At 38.9% G+C, this 21359-nt stretch overlaps 1 protein-coding gene and 1 long non-coding RNA gene across 22 annotated transcripts in view; one reads left to right on the forward strand and one right to left on the reverse strand.

Moving 5' to 3' along the window:
• LOC107996734 (RNA-binding protein Musashi homolog Rbp6) overlaps positions 1 to 21359 on the forward strand; it is a 744804-nt gene that overhangs the window by 690846 nt on the left and 32599 nt on the right. For 18 of the 21 annotated variants that reach the window (XR_009828789.1, XM_062070945.1, XM_062070935.1 and 15 more), the window contains 2 exons: positions 2575 to 2607; positions 3881 to 3964. Coding sequence is in view for 20 of the 21 variants with exons in the window: in XM_062070945.1 (XP_061926929.1) it covers positions 2575 to 2607; positions 3881 to 3964 (117 nt within the window). In the remaining variant the exon portion in view is untranslated. The remainder of the gene's footprint in view (positions 1 to 2574; positions 2608 to 3880; positions 3965 to 21359) is intronic. The other 3 variants (XM_062070936.1, XM_062070939.1, XM_062070944.1) reach the window with 1 other exon arrangement.
• LOC114577376 (uncharacterized) lies at positions 16420 to 21203 on the reverse strand. The gene is made up of 2 exons (XR_003697412.2): positions 20769 to 21203; positions 16420 to 17018 (listed from the first exon to the last, which is right to left on the reverse strand). It is a non-coding gene; the product is annotated as an uncharacterized LOC114577376 (long non-coding RNA).

The following is a 21359-nucleotide window of genomic DNA, read 5'->3' on the forward strand; positions in this document are numbered from 1 at the left end:
AAAAAGAAAAAAATAAAAAAAACGAAAGGAAAAACGAAACGTGAAATAATATCGAAGAATGAAAAAAAAAAAAAAGAAAGAAATAAAGAAAGAAAGAAACGAATATGTTTGCGTTTCCTCACACAAAGATAGTTTCTCTTGTGACATTTTGTTCGTGTCTCTCTCTCTCTCTCTCTCTCTCTCTCTCTCTCTCTCTCTCTCTCTCTCTCTCTCTCTATCTCTATCTCTATCTCTCTATCTATCTCTCTATCTCTATCTCTCTATCTATCTCTCTATCTCTCTATCTCTCTATCTTCTCTCTTCCTCTTTTGGGAAACATCCGGCACATCGGGAATGAAGTAAATAAATTTCGGGAAGAGTGACTTCAATGGAATTCCATGTTTGCCAAAGCTATCGATGTGACGTAAATGTTAATCGGTCGGCAACTCAATCGTGAAACTCGAGCGGAATGAGCTTTATACGCTCCTCGAAACTGTAAGAGACTATTAATGTTAATGTCGTACGTAAACGTCTGCTCTACGTGAAATCGATTTGTTGCATCTGAGAAAGTACATGTATATTATATTATTATTATTAATATTAATATCACTACTATTACTTGAACATATAGATATATACAAAGTCAAGCTACAATTGTCAAGTATAATAAATAAATAATGCAATAAAACGATACGATATACGCGTTGCAGTATGCATATTACAAATATTTATATAAATAAATAAATATATATACATAAATATTAAATATATATACATATATATATACATACATACATATACATAACATACATGTCGAATCCATTTACGTATTATACGTAAATCAATATTCTATCTATATATGACAGTAAAGTGAATGATATTTAAATAAACACGAGATAATGTTCGAAGTATATATACCAAGTTTTCATTCTTGTTCGGAGGGATTTTCTATAAAAGAGAGTATTATGAAGAAAAAAAGAAACGAAAAGAGAAAGAACAAGAACAAGTTGCAAAAAGAGCAAACGAAAAAAAAAGAGAAAAAGAAAAAAAAAGAAAGTTAAAAAAAAAAAGAGAGAAACGATGAAATGAAATGATAGAATCGTGTTGCGTGCTTGACGTAATCAAAACCAGCCCGGTAGAGAGACTTTAGGTACGAAATCACTAATACTATTAATATGTATCAGTGTATCTTTTAATAGTTAGAATAAACGCTCTTATACTTTTCCATCTGCGTATATTGTGAGAACAGCGTCAATATGGACACTAGAATAGTGATACAGTAGTGTAGTATTGTGGTCGGTGTTTTTTTTCAATATTGTATCGTCGATCTAAGTGTGGTAGTGGCGTCGATAATGTGTCAAGCGTTTCGAAAGCGTATCCATACATGAATACGTATTTTTTTCCTTTTTTTTTTTTTTTTTTAATTGAAAATTTCAAATTCATATTTTCGTTAAGAGAGCTTTAATATCGAGCGTTCCATATTTTTCAATTATTCGTTCGAATGGTAAAAATTTGCAAATTTCACGTCTTCCTCCGTGGATCGCACGACACATTATCGGCCCTTAGTCAATATCTAATAAGCTATATAGTCAGCCTAGCAAATATTACTTAACGGTAAATGATTAACCAATACCTTGAAGGCTACAATAACCATAGATCATAGGAGGGTTTATTTTGTCGTAGAATTGGAAACACCTCGGCCGCGCGTAGTTACCTAGTACCTTGTCACAGAATTTAGTCGATGCGCTATATAGTCGATGCGATATACATATTTATAAATAGTCAGAATCTTAGTTGTGTGGTCTTTTCAATTAGTATCAAATTATGAAATTTCATGGATGCCTTTCTTTCTCTTTTTCTCTCTCTCTCTCTCTCTATCTTTCTATTTTACTTCTATGAAATTTACTTCCTAACTATTTCTTGCTCTTCTATCTATCTTCTCTCTGTTTCTCCTTCTCTTTATCTAACCTAGATACGCTTTTAATTCGATTTCTCTCGTTTTAATCTATTCTTTTTTCTCTGATCTTCTTTTTCTTTATTATACACTTTTTTTCTAAATCTTTTTCTTGACTTTATTTATTTATTTATTTTTTTATCCTTCACTCATTGTTTGAAACCTAGTCATCCATTATACTCGAACCGTCTATTTCGACGAATTTCTGCAACGCTTCGCTTTATACTTAACTACTTGTCTCCATGTACATATATTAATTGTCTACGCATACCTTTGCCTGCACGAAGAAAAATATTGCACAACAGAATCATCATTTAGATATTCGCGAGTTAAAATTCACCACCGATATATAGCCTTATGAATTTAGTCGCGTTCGCCTTTTAGAATCATCGATATTCTTTTTTTTTTCTTTTTTTTTTTAGATCGAAGATCACCCAGTACTTTTCTTCGTGCTTAGTTGCAGAAATTTTTATATATTCATACTTACAATATCATTGCACTGACTAATCGAGGCAATTGAAATGAGCAAATGAAGGGAAAAGAATGAAAAAAAAAAAAAAAGATGTGAAAAGAAAAAAAAAATTATTATCCGTTAAGATCAATCTCGTCACGGTATTAATGTGATCTGTTTTTCCTTATAGATTTTATGTGGTCCCTGGGAGCATTACCTGATGGTGAGTATTGAAATATGCACGAACATGTACAACAAAACGACTCCAATGTCCAGTGACATGTCTACATGACTATACCGTAATCAACGTTCAGTTTGACGTAAGACCATCGTTGTAATATTCACGTGTCGATCAATCAAGTCGAAATATATACTAGATACTAGTCACGTTTTCTCTCTTCGTACTCCTCGCTATCATGCGTGATAGCGACGAGAAAATCATGCAAACGTTTCATCCAAACGCGCCATGCAAACTTTCGCCTTTGTGAAAATGCAACTGGTTCATTAACGTAATTACTCGGTTAGCGTTTATCTCGTCACGCGTCATGGTTACATTGGAGAATCACATACGTATATACGTATGTCGATACGCGACAGGAATACACGATACATATATATTAATTTCGTTCGAATTAAATTGAAATATTAAAAGCGAACTGATAAGGATCTTTGCTCGTGGAGATCGTTCGACCAGTAATTTCATAGCGTTTCTCGATTGAAAATGTTCTGTAAAAGTAATACGGTACGTACCTGTGGGAAATATTTTACGTATCTATATAATATATTTCACAAAAGGGAGCATGTAGATCGTAGTTTATAGAGGACGTATATATACATATATTTGTAGATAGATGTAACCGATCAAATCACAATTTAACTCGAACTTTATTCTATACACTGTGATATTTAGAGGGATATAATTGTTAGAAAGAATTTTTTATAATATTAGAGAAGCCTTGGTAGTAACGTTATTCTAACTGATATTAAATGGTTTGGACTCGAAATAAATATAACGTCGTTGCTTTGATAGCCCGTGATTATTAAAATAATAACGAATAAGGCGTAATGCTTCTATTAAAAATTCCGTACCGTTAAGCTGCAGAATTAGAAATTCACGACGAATATTAATTTCGCACGTACAAGCTTCGCTCAGAATAGGTTTGGAGAAGGCTATTATCCCCATCTAGCGAAATTACACACGCACTTAGGGTGGAACGAAATGACATAGGAAAATAAATTCATAATTTAAAAAAAAAGAAAGAAACGTCCGATGAAACAGGCAAATCTTATCACTTATCAGAGAAATAGAATAATCAGATAATATTTTCGTTTTACCCTAATTCACGCGCATACGTCACGCGATAGATACGACACGAAATACGACGTTCCACAATGGCCCTGTAACACTTCACCTTCTCCAAAATCACCGATCACACAGGTAACCGATCACAGAGAGGGGGAAAAAAAGCTGACGTATTCTTTTGCTCTGTTCACAGGTTTCCCAGCGGCGGCGTACGCGGCATACGCGGCAAGCCGCGGCTATTCTGGGTACCCTAGTTTCGGACTGCCCTACCCGACAGGTAACCACCTTAGCCTTAACCACCTTAACCACCATAATGCGGCCCACATCGCGCCCCTCAACCTGAACTTGAACCTGATACAGGCACAGCCTGCACCCCACCATAACCCGCCTACCCCCACACCGCTCTTTTACCATCCCAATTTGGACCTCTACAACGCCATGCCTCTGTGAACTAACTAATAACTAATATATAACGTGTATAATCTAATAACAAAATCTCGACATCGAGCTATGCGCACATATCTCTAACTCAGCAACCCTTATTACCAGCCATCGCTACACCATTTTACTAACTGTGCTCTCGCTGTCGCTACTCGTTGTCCTGCTCGTCGTCGCCGTCGTCTCTGTCCTCCGCGATCTTGACACGAGAATCGAGCGACGCGTGGGTGGATCTGGCAAGATGGACGAGCCAAACACAACGTTTGGAAATCAAGAGGCACGGTTCGAAGGAGAAAACAAGTCTGACGCGCACGAGAGAGAGAGGTCTCGAGAAGCTTTGAGGTGTTTGTTTCGAGACTGTAAGCATTTTCCAGTCATTGAGAACGAAGCATTGGCGCCTCGAAAACCACTCGAGTTTCAATTTTGAATATTCGATTAATTTAATGAGGAATTCGTTCTCCTTCGAATTCGTGGGCTTCGTCGCGTCAGCTTAGATGACGATCGCGTGATCGATTTCTCCTCTCGTCTCGAGGAGAGATCGAGAGCGAATGTTTCGTCGTTTATTCGCTCGCATTCTGTCCTTTTTCGATAAGGCTGTTTCGACGTGTTTACAAGTGGCCGGAAGTTGATGGGGATATATTCGTGCGAAGGAGTTTCGTGCTCTCGACGACAGGACACTCGGTGAAATAAAGTGATCCAAGATTGCTCCATCAATGTTCCATCGAGGACGATATTGATGGGGCAAACGATAACCCTCTCTATACGTCCACCGCGAAGGACGTTGTATATCAGCAATGTTTGCTCGGCCTCCGACGATCCTCAAGTTCTGAATCGGCGGAGCGCCGACAGTCGATTAACGAAAGAAGTGGTGAGAACGTTGTACAAAATCGTTATAAATTATCATATCGATATAATCTTGTCGAGGTTAAGATTTAAGATAGCAATAAGGAAGTGTCGACTCTTTGGACGAATTTTTTACCCCGTTCCGTGTTCCGGCGAAATAATCGGAGAACGATCGATTCTTGTGTGATTATAGTTACATTTTCTACTTCGCGCGAATGAATTAACGTTTTGTAAATTTTTATAAAAAAAACGCGAAAATTATGTTGAAAAATTTAAAATGAAAAAAGAAAGTTATATATAAATTAAAATTCTCTTCCGTGTTTATTCATTATTGGCATATTGACGTATGCGTATCGCAAAATATGTTTTCAAGCTCGCACGAAAAAATAGTCGCGTTTTAACGATGAAATGAATTCTCTTCGATTGAATTCGTATTTCGAACGTAACGCAATTTGCATTTCTCGTAAACTCGCCCTTGTGAAACGCACGAAAAGCGCGCGGGCGTAAAAATGTAGATCGAAGAGAATTGAAATCCTCTCTCCGGGAACTGGGACAAGATAATGAGAGGCTGATGTATGGGAAAAGTTACGTCGTTAAAACCAACTCTGGCTTTCTTACCGGTCTGCGCTCGATAGCAGCTTGCGTGCCTTCGACTGTCAATAACAAACAACTCCGCTGTTACGGAATTTTCTTTCGAAGCATCAAGGCTTTGCGATCGGCGAAACGCTTTAAAATTGCTTTGGCTAATCGATTAATCAATTTCAATTACCTCTACCTCTATTTCTCTCTCTCTCTCTCTCTCTCTCATTCTCTCTCTCTCTTCTTTTCTCCCCGGTATACAAATTGTTAAAACCGCGCATCGGATCCGATCGATCGGGTTAGACGAGCGGAAAACGAGGAGGCCAACGAGCAAAATGAAAATTTCAACGAATTAGTATTAAAGGAGCTATTTAACCCGTATGCCGTATGAATAAATTCCCGATTCCGATTATTTATTAACTGCCAATCGTTGTAAACGAGCTCTTCGATCTCTCTTGGAGAATCCCTGAGAGGAGTTGGCATACAGTATACGTCTACCGTATTCCCAAAATTCCCCGTATACGACACGAGATCGTCGAGTTTCAATCGGATATTGTTTAAATCGTGGAATATCGTCAGGGGTCGGTCGTAATTTAAGATTAATCGCGCGGTCGCGGAACGGGGTAAAATGTCATTGTTAATATTAGGTAGGGGTAAACGGGAGAGCGTATCGATTGCGAACGATATGCGGAGTGAACCGCATCGCGGTTGATTCTGCACGCATAGATACACGTACATATATATATATATATATGCAGTGAGGGGGGCACGAGAGTAGAGCAATTAATAGGAAACGTTTCGAAAATGAACGCGTCCATGGATCCTGGGGTATCGGGTGATCTAAATCGAACCGGTTGATTGGAGGTAGTTGCGGCCAAAGTTTTCGGGGTCAAGCGCCCTTCATGTCGAATTCGGAATCGAAATGAAAATCCGCAAGTCCGACGGTCAAAATGGAGTTTCGGTCCCGTGACGCTCTATAATCGGACCGTGCTCCCTCCCCTATCAGACGGAATTTCGAGGGGGGAGGGAGGGAAGGGGAGGGATCGTGCGCTTATTGTTCGCTTCGATCGGCTCGCGCGACGTGGAAACGATTTTTCGAGTGATCGTGTCGACGACGATTCTTATCGATCTGTTACTCTCGTCTCGATATATTTATATGTATATTCCTGTTATTTTCAACGATAATGATTAAGGATTTTTTATTTGTTGTTGTTTAATTATTTTTCTAACTGCCTTTCCCAGCGATCTTCGATCAAATCGTTTGATGAAAAGGCTCATCGATATCGATAATGTTTATCGACACGAAACAGAGAAGGGAATACGCGTTCGTCGTGAAAACAAATAGGATATAGTAGTACACTAATCACGTCCCGTATGGCGGGTTTTCTCAGACGTAACATCACCTTCGAAGAAGCTTCTTCTCGATCTCCCGTAACTACTTTCACCCTTGTGCCCTTTGTCCGCCGTTCGGCCGTTGCTCTTACACGTCTTACTAGCCCATTTGTTCCCTTCTCTTTCGTCCATTTCTGCCCATTTGTCTGTCTCGCTCGTCTTTCTTTGCGAACTATCTTTCTCACTCTCTTTCACGTTATATCATTCCGTCTTTCTCTTTCTCTCTCTCTCTGTCTCTCTCTGATCTCCTCTTTCTTTTTCTTTTTTTCTTTTTTTTATGTTCAGAAACGTTTTCCGCGAAAGAAACACTCCTCGAGAGGTAAAAATTTCGAGATAAAAGTTTGCGAAACTTCTTCTCCCGCACTTTGTCGTTCCTCCTTTCTTACCCTTGAGCTCGTGATGCCACCCCCTTTTGTGTTAAGCATGGCACGAAAATAGCGAAGCAGTAACATATAACGCCAATAGAGGCGGACAAACTGCGACAGGTGTCCCATGCACGTCGACGACCGGGCGTAAATTAGCGACCGGCAAAGAGCACACGTAGCCAGTGTGCTACTGGAGAAGGGAGCACGTGTAACGATTTCCACGCCTCCCGCCGTCGAATTAACCGTAAGAATTTCGATCAATCTCCGTATATAATATAATACACACGTTATATCGTTTCGAAATGGATCGATCCACAAGAGCAATTCACGCGAACGCGCAGAAAGAGAACTCATAAATAATGCATAATGTTTTTCGGACATTGGCTCATCCCTCAAACCCGAACTCAAGTTCCTCCCAATTTGGATCTTCCTCTTCTCCCTTTCCAAATGAAATTTTCACTTTCCTTCCAGAGACCGCGCGAGATACTTTCCAAAATCCCTTTCGAATTTAACGCATTCGAATAACTTCCGAAGGAAGCGGGTTGGTCGCGCGACCGCCCTCCCCACCTCCTCTCTGCTTTCTTTCATATTTTAGCGTATGGTTCACGAGGCATGGCGGTAGAAGGGGGAAAAGAAAAAAAAAAGAAAAGAAAAGAAAAGAGAAAGGTATGTTGGATAACAGCCACCGATGATTGATCACTGCGAGCGAAAACCCACCCGCCTTAAAGCCGTCCGTACATTCCCAATGTCCGAAAAACATTCGAGGCAACCCTCTCGCACGGGCGCGGATAGGAAATAAGAGAGGGTGATTCCGCGTGGAAACGAATTTCCTCTCCCGTTGAAGAGGAAAGGATATTTTTTCGGTAGGTAGATCGAAACCTGGAGATTTGCATTCGAGAAAAATTCTCGGTTAGAGTCGTGTTTAGAAGGAATAGCTCTCTCCCTCTCTGTCTTTCTCTACGAAGAGGAGGGGATCGAGGGAGCTGTGTTAGTGATTTCACGTGAAATCGGTCGCGACGGTACTCGCCCCGTTTGCTCGTCGAGTCGATCCATCAAGAGAGATTAAAAGATTTCCACATCCCTGGGCTAGTTCTTTGTTTCAAGGAGATATTTAAACGTGTGACATGGATATCGAACGGCGCTCTAGTGTTCACGATGATAGTGTTTTGCACGAGTTGTACGAGTACTCTCATTTCGCTTGATTACAACCCTCGCTTCAACCCTTGATTAAATACGCGTTTGGTGTTTACGTTCGTTGTCGTGTAATGGTGTATGTTATCGCCAAGCTGATATAACTGTACGACAACGAAATAATTAACGAGGATTTACAATCGCCGGTATTATTTTGAATTGGGGTTGGAATCCATTCAACCCCATGCCCAATAACTATTTAAACAGCTCGTCTTAAAATTACTTATCTTTCCTATTTAAATAATTCTCAAGCAAAGATCGCAAGTTTTATTTCCAATAATCCTTCAAAAAATTTTCTCGAGTTTAGAATAGAATTTAAATACTAATACACGAGGGTTGAAGAAACACGTATCAACACGTTCGCAACAACGAATCAATTCCGCACACGTAGAACCACGGAAATGCTCGAAATACTGAACAAACGAACGAGTAATTGACGTTGTTCTCGTAACCGTTCAGAACTTTCTCTTAATTCAACGACGCGGGTATAATTTGGCCTTCCACTCGAAACTATTACCTTTCTCGATACATACAGAAGTTGTCGCGTTCGCGATCGAATCCGAGCGGACAAATAAGCAAAGCGGACAACAACAAGCACATGGGGCACCCGTGCTCGCAGTTTCTCCGTAATGACGTCCCACCACCGCCAGTTTTGTCACCTTGCGACGTGTGTTGCGTGTCAGCTGTCGAGCTAACAATTCTCTGACAATTCTCGTCGGATGAACGAAACGTGTGCGATGCTGTGATGATCGTTCCCTAACTGCATCAACGCATCGAAGAGAAAGGGAGGAAGACGATGAGAGACTGTTCTTTTTTTCCTTTTTTTCTTTTTTTTCTTTCTTTCTTTCTTTCTTTCTTCTTTTTTTCACGCGTTCGTAAGAAAGAAAGATTTGTCCATTGAATTAAAAAAAAAGAAAAGAAATTGAAACTAAAACGTGTGACCACCCAGTGAGACTCAGGGGACTCAGAGGGGGTTGGTGGTACTTTCAGGTGCCTTGGGACTACCGCCCCTATCAGCCGGAGACACGTCGCTACACAGCTTCTCCACAGAGTACAGAATCATTCCCGAACAATGAGCGGACCGATGCAAAAAGGGCGTGGAACGAGAGCGTGTGTACTACGAGAATCGTTAGGAGGGGGAGGGGGTGTTATAGATCGGAATCGAGGAATGCGTGCTGTGCACAATCTATGTGATTGCCTCGCTCGATTGACAGGGCAGGGAGAGTAATAAGATAAAGGAGGGATGATACGGACGAATTTCTTTTTCTCGAGATGGGTATACGTGTACAAGTGCACTACTGTGTGTTTCGTGTGTAATAATAACGGCAATCGGATCGTGTGAGAGAGTGACAAGGGAAGACACACCGTTTCTTCAACGGGGGAGATCCGGTTCCTCTTCGACATCGACTCTTACGTGGCTTTCCTTCTATCGACTGATAACACGGTTCCATCGAGATTATAAGTTTTAAAGTCTGATGCTACTGGACAGACGTAATAAGGACGACGACTTTTTCCAACGTAACATAATCGTGGTAACGAGTTTTCCTTCCCTCTTTTCTCCCCCAACACTTTTGCATGTTGAAGACAGAGAGAAAGTCTCGAACTCTGTCATCTTGCGACATGGATGAATTTTAGCAGGATTCTGCTACGAGACGCGGAAATGAATCGAAGTGCATTTTCTCTGCGCTTTTTTATTTTTGTTTTGTTCTATTTTTTTTCTTCTTTCCTTCCTTTCTTTCTTTCTTTTTTTCGTCCAGCTTCTCTATCTCTACCTCTCTAACTTTCTAAACTGCTCGAGTCATTCTTCTTTCATCCTTCCTTCATGCACACGCGAGAACTGACGGCGTTGGACAGTTTCTCCTTGGTATTCCTGAAACTCGTGTCTGAATGTGAAGTAATCTCGAGGGTATACGTGGTGAATTTACGCGATGTCACCGGCTAAATTGTACACCGATTGCGAACTTTTGTTATTTCTTATTTATTGTTTGAATTATGCGCATTACGTTGATAATACAATTGTTGTTCTTTCAGATAATCAAATGTTTTCTTTTTCCATGCGTTTCTTTCTTTTCTCTCTCTCTCTCTCTCTTTATTTCTCTTTCTGTTATTATCCTCCCTTGAATTCTTTCTTCTTTTTTGAGCAATAAAGTTGTTGATGAATTTATGTTTTTTTATTTTAAGTAATTACAACATTTTTTTGTATAAAACGGAGAACTGGAGTATTTATTTATTTTTTTTTTAATTTATTATTTGATTCTCTTTATCTAAAAGTGATTTAAAAAAAACGATTTGAAATTTATGATATACTTCTGTAATCGCAATAATTTAAAATACAATCGTGATGAACGTTTGTTTTGTATTTTGTTCTTTGATTGATACACCCATTGCACGGTACAATGCGAAAAGTTGTCGGGAGTTGATTAAATTTGGAGTAAATCGATTTCAATTTTGAACATGTATTAACCTAATTCTTATAATCTTCGCGCTAATTGAAATTTCCGCTTTCAGAGAATTAGTTTCGTTAAATAAGCGAGATATAGAGTGTTAAGCGGAGATATGTTGCACCGTGCTGCTTATCAGAGCATGTCGATCCTTTTCGAATTCAACATTTTTGAATATTATTGTTTATTTATTATTTATTATATTGATTATTTATTATTATTGATTTTTCGAGTATTATTATAACATTGCCCTTCTTGAAAATATTCTCTTTTGATTTATAACTAATTTCTTCGCCCTTCGTATATATTTTCAAACTCGGGGGAACCAATTTTCCGAGAACCGCGGTAAACTTTATTAATTTCACGTCGAATTGTTGAGTAAAATTTACGCAACTTTTTATAGCATAAAATATTCTCGCGGTAGTTTTATATTTGCGTGGCAGAGAATTTATTACCGTAATATCTTCTCACTGACAAAATTGTTTTAGAATTCTGTTGCTAAGAGTTTCGAAATTTCGAAATTAATCATTCATCGTTTCATTACAGAACTCATTAAGGACGAAGCAATTGAGAGTACGCAACAATTATTAATTAAACACGGATAAACTATCTTACTTATTTCATCGTTTTATGTGTTACGTAATGTCCCACAAAGAAAAAAAGAAAAACGTGTCGAAAAATCTACAATGAGGAATTAATTCACACCAATTTTACCAATATCTCATATTCTACAGAATCTGAGCTCTAGAAATAAGATGTGAAATAAATTTCTCAGAATTATATTTCTGCAAAAAAGAATAAATTTAACCGTCTAAATTACCCAGAAAAGGAATGGGGTATCAAATGTTGCGTTAACACAACGCTCAGCGCTTAATGGGTTAACTCATTAAAATCTCGAATACCGGTATCCAAAAATATACCCTCTATTTTTTTCTCCTCCTCCCTGCCATTCACAATCACCAACACACAACTCGCAAAAATCAATTCTCCATTCGAGCGTCGATATCTCTTCCACGCCGAAGATCCATAAACCAATTACACAATTATACTCAAAATCACCCCATCACCCCATCCGCCGCAGTTTAACAGGTGTTCCCTTCGAATTGACACAACCTAACCGTGCATCGGTCATACGCTTGTCGAGCTACGAATATCACGCACACGAATATCACGATATCGTGCACGATCGATGAGATTTCTCTGAGAGAGAACGGTTTTTCAACCGTGCGATATTTCTCCGGCGCGGCGGATTCGACGCACGATCGACGCGTGTACACGCGTACACGTACACGTGTCGTATACGTACACGCCTCGTATCGAAGTCCCCCGGTCCTTTCATTGGGGAGTCTGCAACCGGGTGGGCGAGCCGAAAAGGGGTGTGTTGGGGGTGGAAAGGGTCGGTAGGAGAGGAGAGGTGCACCGTCGTATTTCACAGTCATTACCGTAACGTGTTACCGTGCGCGCTCGTTGCGCCACGCAATAAATCGTCGGTTACCGTTACCATGGGTGGCGCGCAAGGAGGGTACCGGTGTTGGAGGGGTGCACCGGGGGGTTATCGTGGCGCCGTCCTCCCCTCCGTCCAACCCTCGGGCAAACGCGGTATGCTATGTAACAGTCGTAACCTCTTTTTCCTCCCTTTCTCCCGTTCTCACCTGGGACCGCTCGTCCAAGAATCGAGTCCCGCTTTTGCAAAGGTCTCGCGGCGATGTTTGATCCGCGGGAAAGTAAGATCACCCGATGACGATGACGGGATTGGGATCCGCGTACGCGTTTCGACGCTACGCTTGCTCGTTTAATTTATTCCATTTTTGCTGGGTTTAAAATACAGGAGGGATACTCTCAATCTTTCAACAGCTTAGAAAGTATCGATTCTTTTTAAAATTTTTGAAACTTTCGATCGAAATAAATTGTCCCTTTCGACGAACCAAATTTGGACAAAATACACGGAGAAGAAAGATCTTCAAATTCAGCGTGCATCAATAATCTACTCGCGCGAATCGATACCTCTCCCCTTTCGAATAATAATCTTTTGCTCGCGATCTTCGCCTCTTTCTCGAAGGTACAGTGCACGCCCTCGTGCCACTGTGCCGCACCGTACATGTACGTGAATACATGTACGAACACGCTGCAGCGACCGGACACCGTTGTACATATTGCGCAACGTAGCAGCTTTAGGGCGAAACGTAGGTTCGAACCTTCTCTAAGAGGGTGGGTCTCGCGCTAAGAATCCCAAGTATCCGATGCTTACACGCGACACGTGCCGTTCCGTGGATTTCACTGCGTGGCGCGTGTGCCCACACACACACATATACATATATATATATATATACACACACGTACGTTCGCTCGTTTTCGAAGGACGAGCGGAATCTCGTCTTCATACGTGCTCGTGGTACGAGTACGGGTTCCGGGAGCAGCACGAACGCACGGGGGCGGTCGGGAAGCGGTCGTGGCCGCGTGTTACACGCGTGTGTGCACGTCGCTTCGCGCGACGTGAGCCGCTTTCGGGCCAGCTTGTACATACGCGCGTTTATATGTGGTTACATATGGCCGGGTGGATGACTGCGTGATTGCATTGGGTGGCGGTAAATTGAGAGAAGCTGATCGTGTTGAGACAGATGACGAATGGTCGGTTGAGGGTTCTTTTAATTTCGGGATAAATCATAATCGTGTGATTTATAAAGGTTTAGATAAAGATGAACCTTGGTTTTTCGAAAGATTCTTAATTTTGTGAATGGTCGAGAAATGTGAATTGGTATTTTTTATTTTATATTGTTATTATTGGTGTATATTAATATTAATCGAATACAAAGCGCCTGTTTGGGCGATATTTGTAAAAGTAGTGAGAAAAAGTATTTCTATGAAATGAATATATCAAGAAAAGGTTAAGTTAATGGTTAAGTTTTGGTATTATATTCAATTGTAAGGAGTAACAATGGTGTGCACAAGCACGGTCAGTGATAACTCACAACGCAATTATTGGCCACCATGCAGGCACGCAAACAATTACCCGTGAAATATACATAATTATATATATATATATATACAAAAAAAATATATATATATACGATTCATATAAATAAGAAGAAGAATTATATAAATATATATATTATATATACACAAAGGGAACTATGTAAATTAATGTTGTTCATATTTGTTGATATATGCACCGTATATATAAATTATCGATCGAATATCAGTCATTTCTACAGTGATAATCAATCTTCGTAAATTAACTGATAAGCTATTAAGTTAACACGCATCGTTATTCGTCGAATCGGCCTCTGAAATTTGTTTTTTTTTTCCTTTTTTACGAAAAACACGATACTTTCTCTCGCTCATTTTTATATATTTTCTCCTTCCATTTTCCGTTCTATCTTGTTTTATGTATTCCGTTTGATTCTATGGTGTTTCGGCTACGGAACAATCATTGTTGTCGCAAACAACGCGATATTGCGACGCTTCTAATTACAAAGGACGATTTGACTGACAAGCCAGATCTCGTTCGTCCGCGATTGGCTGGGGCCACGGTTTTTCAAACACGCTCGCCAATCGGTCGAAACAATCGTATTGTCTGGCCCGAAAGTTTTTTTTACCTCTCTATATTTCTTTTTTCTTTCTTTTTTTTTTTCTTTTTCTTTTTCTAGTTTTATTCAGTTCCACCAGTATCTTTTGCAAGAGACGTGTACCATAACAATCGACGCGGACGTGACTAGTCGATGCATGAAATTCTCGATTTTACATCTTGACCCCTTTGTTCCGGTTAAACGTTTCGTCACGTGTCGAGATGTCGAACGCGTGTACATGTCTTTACAAGGGGAAAGTATATACCTTTCCATCGACTAAGTACAATGAATCCGTTGTCGACGCGTTAACCATGGTACAATCCTTGCGGAAAACGATTTACCTCGCAATTGAAAAGTTTCGCGTTTGTTCGAGGTCGGACACTTTTCCATGCGTCGATGAGTCACGATTTTTTTTCTTTTTTCTTTTTTTTTTTCTATCTGCAATAGGGAGCCAGCGTTGGGGAAGCGTTAATCGCGAAGCTGCCATCGAGACAAGCGCGATTTTGCCTTTCGTTTGAGCCAAATATTTTTCACAACGGGAGAAAGAATTAAAAAAAAAAAATAAAAATTGCAGCCGCTACCACTACACTTTCCCAACGCTGTATAACAACGAATCACCGGGTCTCTTAATTGCTCTGGTATCCGGTAAAAAAACTTCGTATATACATACAAGCAAAAAACAAAAAAAAAAGGGAAAATCGAGAGAGATCGAAATCGGATAAAGAAAAGCAAAAAAAAAAAAAAAAAAAGATAGAGGAAAAAAATAAAAGAAAAAATATATATGTACATATGTATACACACCCTCTTCTCACGTGAATCTCTTGACCGGAAGTTACGAAAATGTTCACAGACGCATGGCTGGCAAACTCTGTGGTCCTTCGTCAAGCAAAGCGTCGTCTGCCTCTACCCCCATTCCATTAGGTACTGCTAAAAAAAAAAAAACGCAAGATTAATATCGAAAAGAGAAAACCGACCGACACACGCATCCAACACTATCATTACACGCGACAAATCTCGACACATCTTCAATCATTATACACACGCATGCACACGGGACATTTATATACTTGTATGCAGAAACTTGCGTGAACGATACACACAAACAATACATCAACACACACACACACACACACGAGAATAGCCTGCGATGCGAAGGAAAGAGATTAGTTGCGAAAGTGCAGCGTTGCTTTCCCGCAAGGAAAAGAAAAAAAAGAAAAGAAAAGTTTCACGTTCGAACAGACAGGAACGAAGGAAAAAGTCCCTGCAAGAAACGAAACGAGTGAAAACATGTAAACACCGAACCGAGAAAGGGAAAAGAGAGAGAAATCGATGCGCTTGAGAACGGGGGCCGAGCATTTATCCCGGTTACCCGAGCATCGAGGCCCCATACCCATCACCCCGACGTTCTCTCTTTTTTCTGCTCCTCCATTTCAAATCAACTAGTACTTACTTCTACTTCTTCTTCTTCTTCTTCTTCTTCTCTTACTGGTAATGACCATAGGTAGTTAACGTGTAAACTCTTCTCCTATACCGTCACATTCGAGAGGAAACCACATATAACGAGGAAACAGAAAAGAGTACAGAGATGAATCGTAATCGGTCCGAATCTAGGATGCCCAAAACCGGCGAGGTTGCCGCGGATTCGTTGTCGTTCGTTATCGAATAATTCTTAAACGCTTGATATTCTCCCCCTGTTTTATTTTTGTGGATCAAAAGAATATCTCATTTTTCGCCCTATTTTTTTTTTTCGAGCGTATCTTCCGTTAATAATAGTCGTAAATCGAATCTGGTCGTAAAAGTATCTGGCTGTGTTAATTACTGACAACGGAATTTTTCATGCTGTACGATCATTTAAATCGACGGATTATCATTGTAGAATAAAATAATAAATATATTTTATGGGATATCGATTTCGAATTGTTCTCTTCTTCCCAAAATACTACTTGGATACTACTGGATACTTTTGTGACTAACTGTAACGTCGCATCTTTTATTCGTTAATTGTAATATTGATGGAAAATATTGCATTGAACGTTGAAAAAAGAAGGAAAAAACGTCAATGGCGATCTCGTGGCAGCCTCGTTACCCAGCCAAAAACAATAACCAAGTGTATTATCCCCCTAAGTGAAGGTAAAATCAGCGATGTAGCGCAAGAGAAAGAAAAATCAAGATCATTCTTGGCCCTTCGTTATTGTGCATGCGTATGTGTGGGGAAGGGAATGATAAACCGAGACACCAGTCCATTCGAAGATGTTCAACGCAAGTATTTCGGGAATATAGACAATCGTGCGAGAATTAAAAAAAAAAAAAAGTACAAGTCATAAAGTGATTTATTATTATCGAGAATTGTACTTTTAGATCGCAATGTTTATAATTACGACAATTACCCGAATCCTTTCCATCTCTCTGTCTCTTTTCCCTGTTCCCGGATCGAGATTCCATTCCTTCGAACATCCATTCAAAAAAATTCCTTTCCCCACTTTTTCACCTTCGTCACATCCCCATCACCTGTCAATCTGGAAAAAGAAAGTTTTTAACGTGTTTCTCTCTTGTAGTCGTTTGATCTTTGTAGTGGTTGAAACGTAGTCACAAGTTCTATGTAATCTCTAAGCTAAACAGTTTTAATCGAAAACATTTAGCGTAGGTCATATAGTTATAAAACGATATAGGCGTTTCCGGGTGTTCGGGCTGAAACATCCTGTCGATGTTCGAAGAATGCGAGCTTATATCATTTGATATAATATTTACTTTAAAATTATATAACGGAAAAAGAATGAAGAATTAGTTTCATATATAATTTAGAGAGTGAAAGAATTATTCTTAATTATGAAAATTTAAAACATATACGATACAAACGAACTTCGAAAAACGTATTATTTCAAACACGGTCAAACGAGGATTAAATTTAAAATAATATCAATAAAACAATGGCCGTTTTCGTTGAGAACTCCGTTGATTCCAACCATTTGTTTCTATCATTTCTGCTAACGGAGTTAAAATAAACCATGTCGGAGAAATGTATGCATCGGTGAGAATCGGCAGGATGTTGAAGTTGCGATACCGCTATCTCTTATTCCAGAGCAAATTACATATTGCTAAACGTAGAGTAAGGCATCCGCTAAAGTTAGGCGAAAGTAAAGAAAAAAAGAAACATAAGAAAGAGAGTACCTACCGACCCTCGTAGAAAAGATTACCGCACCGAAGCAAACCGCCCAAAAGACAGTTTTAACGAGGAAAAAAAAAAAAAATTATGCTTTTTGTATCGTTCTCCCGTTTACCTTACCACGCCTGTTCGATGTCCTCGAATTCTGCATCCTCCGCCACTTTTCTCGTCGAACATCGAAAATGGAACGATGAAAAAGCAAGGATGACACTGAAGGAGACGCGATTTCGAACATCATCCTCGTTTCTTTCGCGATTAAGGTCCGATATGGAGAGGAGAATTGGTACGACGAATTGGAAATTTAATGTAAGGATACCGATTCTATTTTCTTCTTCTTTTTCTTCTTTCTAATGTTTAATCGATCGTGTTTTCACTAAATTATAAATTAAAGCTTGTTGGTTCTGATAAAAATTCTCGCTCACAATCGATAGTGAAATATTGCAGAAGAAAGCAATTAAATTTTAAATAATATTGATGATATGTTCGATTGATTGAGAAAGATTTTATTATAAATTCCTGTAATTCTGATGACTTCTCGTGTTACCTCGTAATCCGTCTTAATTACTGACGTTAAGTTTCAACAGTTGAATTTCACGCAACATATCCCTCCCTCCAATGTGTGATTTACAATCATAAGCTATTCACAACGTTTTTCTTCAAACAAAATGGAAAATGGACTCGCGAATGGAGCACGAACACCTCGGCCTATGATTACAAAACACGCACGTCAGTAATTAAGGACTCGATTTCAATTAATCCGACAAATAAAGCGGTTTAACGTTTCCGTGCTACCTATTATCACGCTTGTCGGACTAATTATACATGAATCTTTCGGCGAACGATTTCAAAAACACGATCACGGATCGATCGATCCCTTAATAGGACTATCGATATCGCATTAACAGTCGATAAACAACGAGCAAAACGGCTATATAACGGCTTTGGATAGCCTGCTTCCAATTCGATACGGTTAAGCTGGATTAACGATGGCAATTAATTGCGACAAGAAACGAGGAGAATTGGTTCGAAAAAAAACGAACGATTCCTTTCTCGAATTCTTTGCTTTCTCCGTTTCGAATCCCTCGACGATGTTTTTTTTTTTTTATCCATCCCACTACGATCTTCCCTATTCCTCTTGTGTAACGTAGCATACGTTCGCGCAAAGCTGTGATCCGTGATTTCGATTCTATTTCTGTATGCATATTTTATCTTCAATTTTTTTCCCCTTTTTTTTTCTTCTTTTTTTTTATTTCCTTTTTCTTTCGAGTCGTCGTTAATAAACGAGAAACGAGAGTCAGTACAAGAAATAGGTAAAAACAGAAGAAAAAAAAAAAGAAAAGAAAGAAAAGAGAAAAGAGAAAACTGAGAAAGAAAATTTCTGCGAAGGAATATCCGTGTTTGCTTCACCGAATTTCACGAACGTGAATCGCATGGGCGAATATAGGCGATTGATGCGTGCATAGAAAAAGCAAAAGAAAAGAGGACGTGGACCGAGTCGTCCGTCCTTGATCTCTTGTACCGCGTATAATTATATGTTATTAAAAGAGGAAGCGAGGATTCACGAGGAACGCAATGAAATCAAGTTTTTACGCTCGCTTGCATGTGTTTATAATTTCTCGATAGAGCCAGCGACGTGCTCGTAAGCATCGGAGAGAAGAGATTGGAAATTTAAAAAGGAAAAAAGGAAAGAAGGAAAGAAAGAGAGGAAACTAGTGGACGTGGAGGATTTAATGAGAAACAGAGAGAAAGAGAGAGAGAGAGAGAGAGAGAGAACGAAAGAGAGCGAGCGAGAGAGAGAGAGAGAGAGAGACAATTATGTCGCTGGCGTTAATTAAGCTGATGCCAAAGAGAAGACACATCTGTCCTGAGCTTATACATATGTTAACGACACGATGCTTAAACAATATTATTGATACTTTTATGCGTGGCTATAGTTCGCTCGCGTTAACATCACCGTCCCCTTTGACAAAGAATAATGAAAAAAAAAAACTTAAATAAGCGAATAAAATGAAAATAAAAAAAAAATGGATAAAACACGGGTGAAGAGGTAAATATAATAATTATTCGTCAGTGCGATCACTGAGCGAATACTTTCGATTCTACTTTTGCTTCCTTTTTTTTCTTTTCCTTTTTTTTCATACTTTTCGATCCATTTTTTACCGATTTTTATGTTTATTTTTATGGTTACCCATAAAAAAAAGGACGAAACGAAATTGAAATTATCGTTAAATTCTCTCGATATGTATGTATGTAAGTATATCTCGATGATATAAATATATTTGATGCGGTTAACGTTATCGAGCTATGGTCCGATTGTTGCTATTCGTAAGAATTGTTGTTATATCGCTGTGATCGCGCGTGGGTTTCTATAATACGTTGCCCGATCCGGAATCCGAATCGATCGACCGCCTTTTGCACTCTTGCACCGAATTATTTGCGTCGACGACGACTAAAACGAAGTGTGGTGAAAACAAAAAAATAAATAAATAAATAAATAAATAAATAGGGAAAAAAAGAAAAAAAAATAAGGGCACCGGCATCCGTAAGAATACTTGAAGACACGCGTCGTTCTCGTCACACTCTCGTAATAAGTTAGAAAATTGGGGAAACGTTCAAAACATTATACCGTCCATTGATGATGATGATGACGATGTTGAAATGTTTAAATAAATGGATAATCTCTCGACGAACAATCGATTAAATCGGATATGATAACGAGTTGTTTCGTGCAGTCGGCTTTCCAATTTTTGCTCCGTTGCCCTTTAACGTATAACACGTACGCCACGTCGAATCGTTGTCTACGCGGAGATAAGTTTTCAAAAGATCTTGGAAGGGAAGAGAGAAATTTTGTACTGATATCGAATACTACTGTATATTTTATTATCATTACTTTTTTCCAATTGTACATATAATGATATTTTAAAAGTCCTCGTCACTCGGATAACTTTCGAAACAAACGATTTATTATTAATCTCGAACGTACGTATCTTTATTATTATGATAAATGGTTATTGCGTTTTTTAAAATATGGTTAATTTTCATCGGTGATACACGTGCTGTTTGAATGAAAATTTTCTCAGGAAGTCACTTCAAGTTTTCTTACCCATGCTTATATAGATGACGTTCGACTCATTGGCCGATGAGAATTGTATATTATACATACGCGTATATATATCTTTCTTGATGTAAATTTAAAGAGAGAGGGAAAGAAAAAAAAAAGAACACGAAACGCTTCTTCTTTGAAACTCTATATGCTCTTAACAACGATGCTTGTTGTAAAAGAATAACCGAATTTCCGCCAGGGTTCGGGCAATTTATTAAAAAACACCAACGATAAGACGAGAGAACAAATTGATAAGTGGAAATCTTACAGTCACGAGAGTTTTGTAAACGTTTCAATGGGTACTCGGTAAAACAAAGAAAGAAAAAAAAAACAAAATAAAGAAGAGATAGGATTAAAAAAAAAGAAAAAACGTAATATCTAATGTCCATCACTCAGAGATACCACTCTGAAGCAAAATGAGAGAACAAGTTTATTTACACGTGCGTACACATTAACGACACAATGTAATGATTCACTGAAGCTCTATTATTATAATGATTAAGGATTATAAATAATGAATGTCTGTAATAAATAAAAACTACCACGCAAACAGATGGTATTAAGAGGGAGAATAGAACATCCACCATATCT

Source organism: Apis cerana, linkage group LG2 (genome assembly GCF_029169275.1).
Source record: "Apis cerana isolate GH-2021 linkage group LG2, AcerK_1.0, whole genome shotgun sequence".
In the NCBI taxonomy this organism is placed as follows: domain Eukaryota; kingdom Metazoa; phylum Arthropoda; class Insecta; order Hymenoptera; family Apidae; genus Apis; species Apis cerana.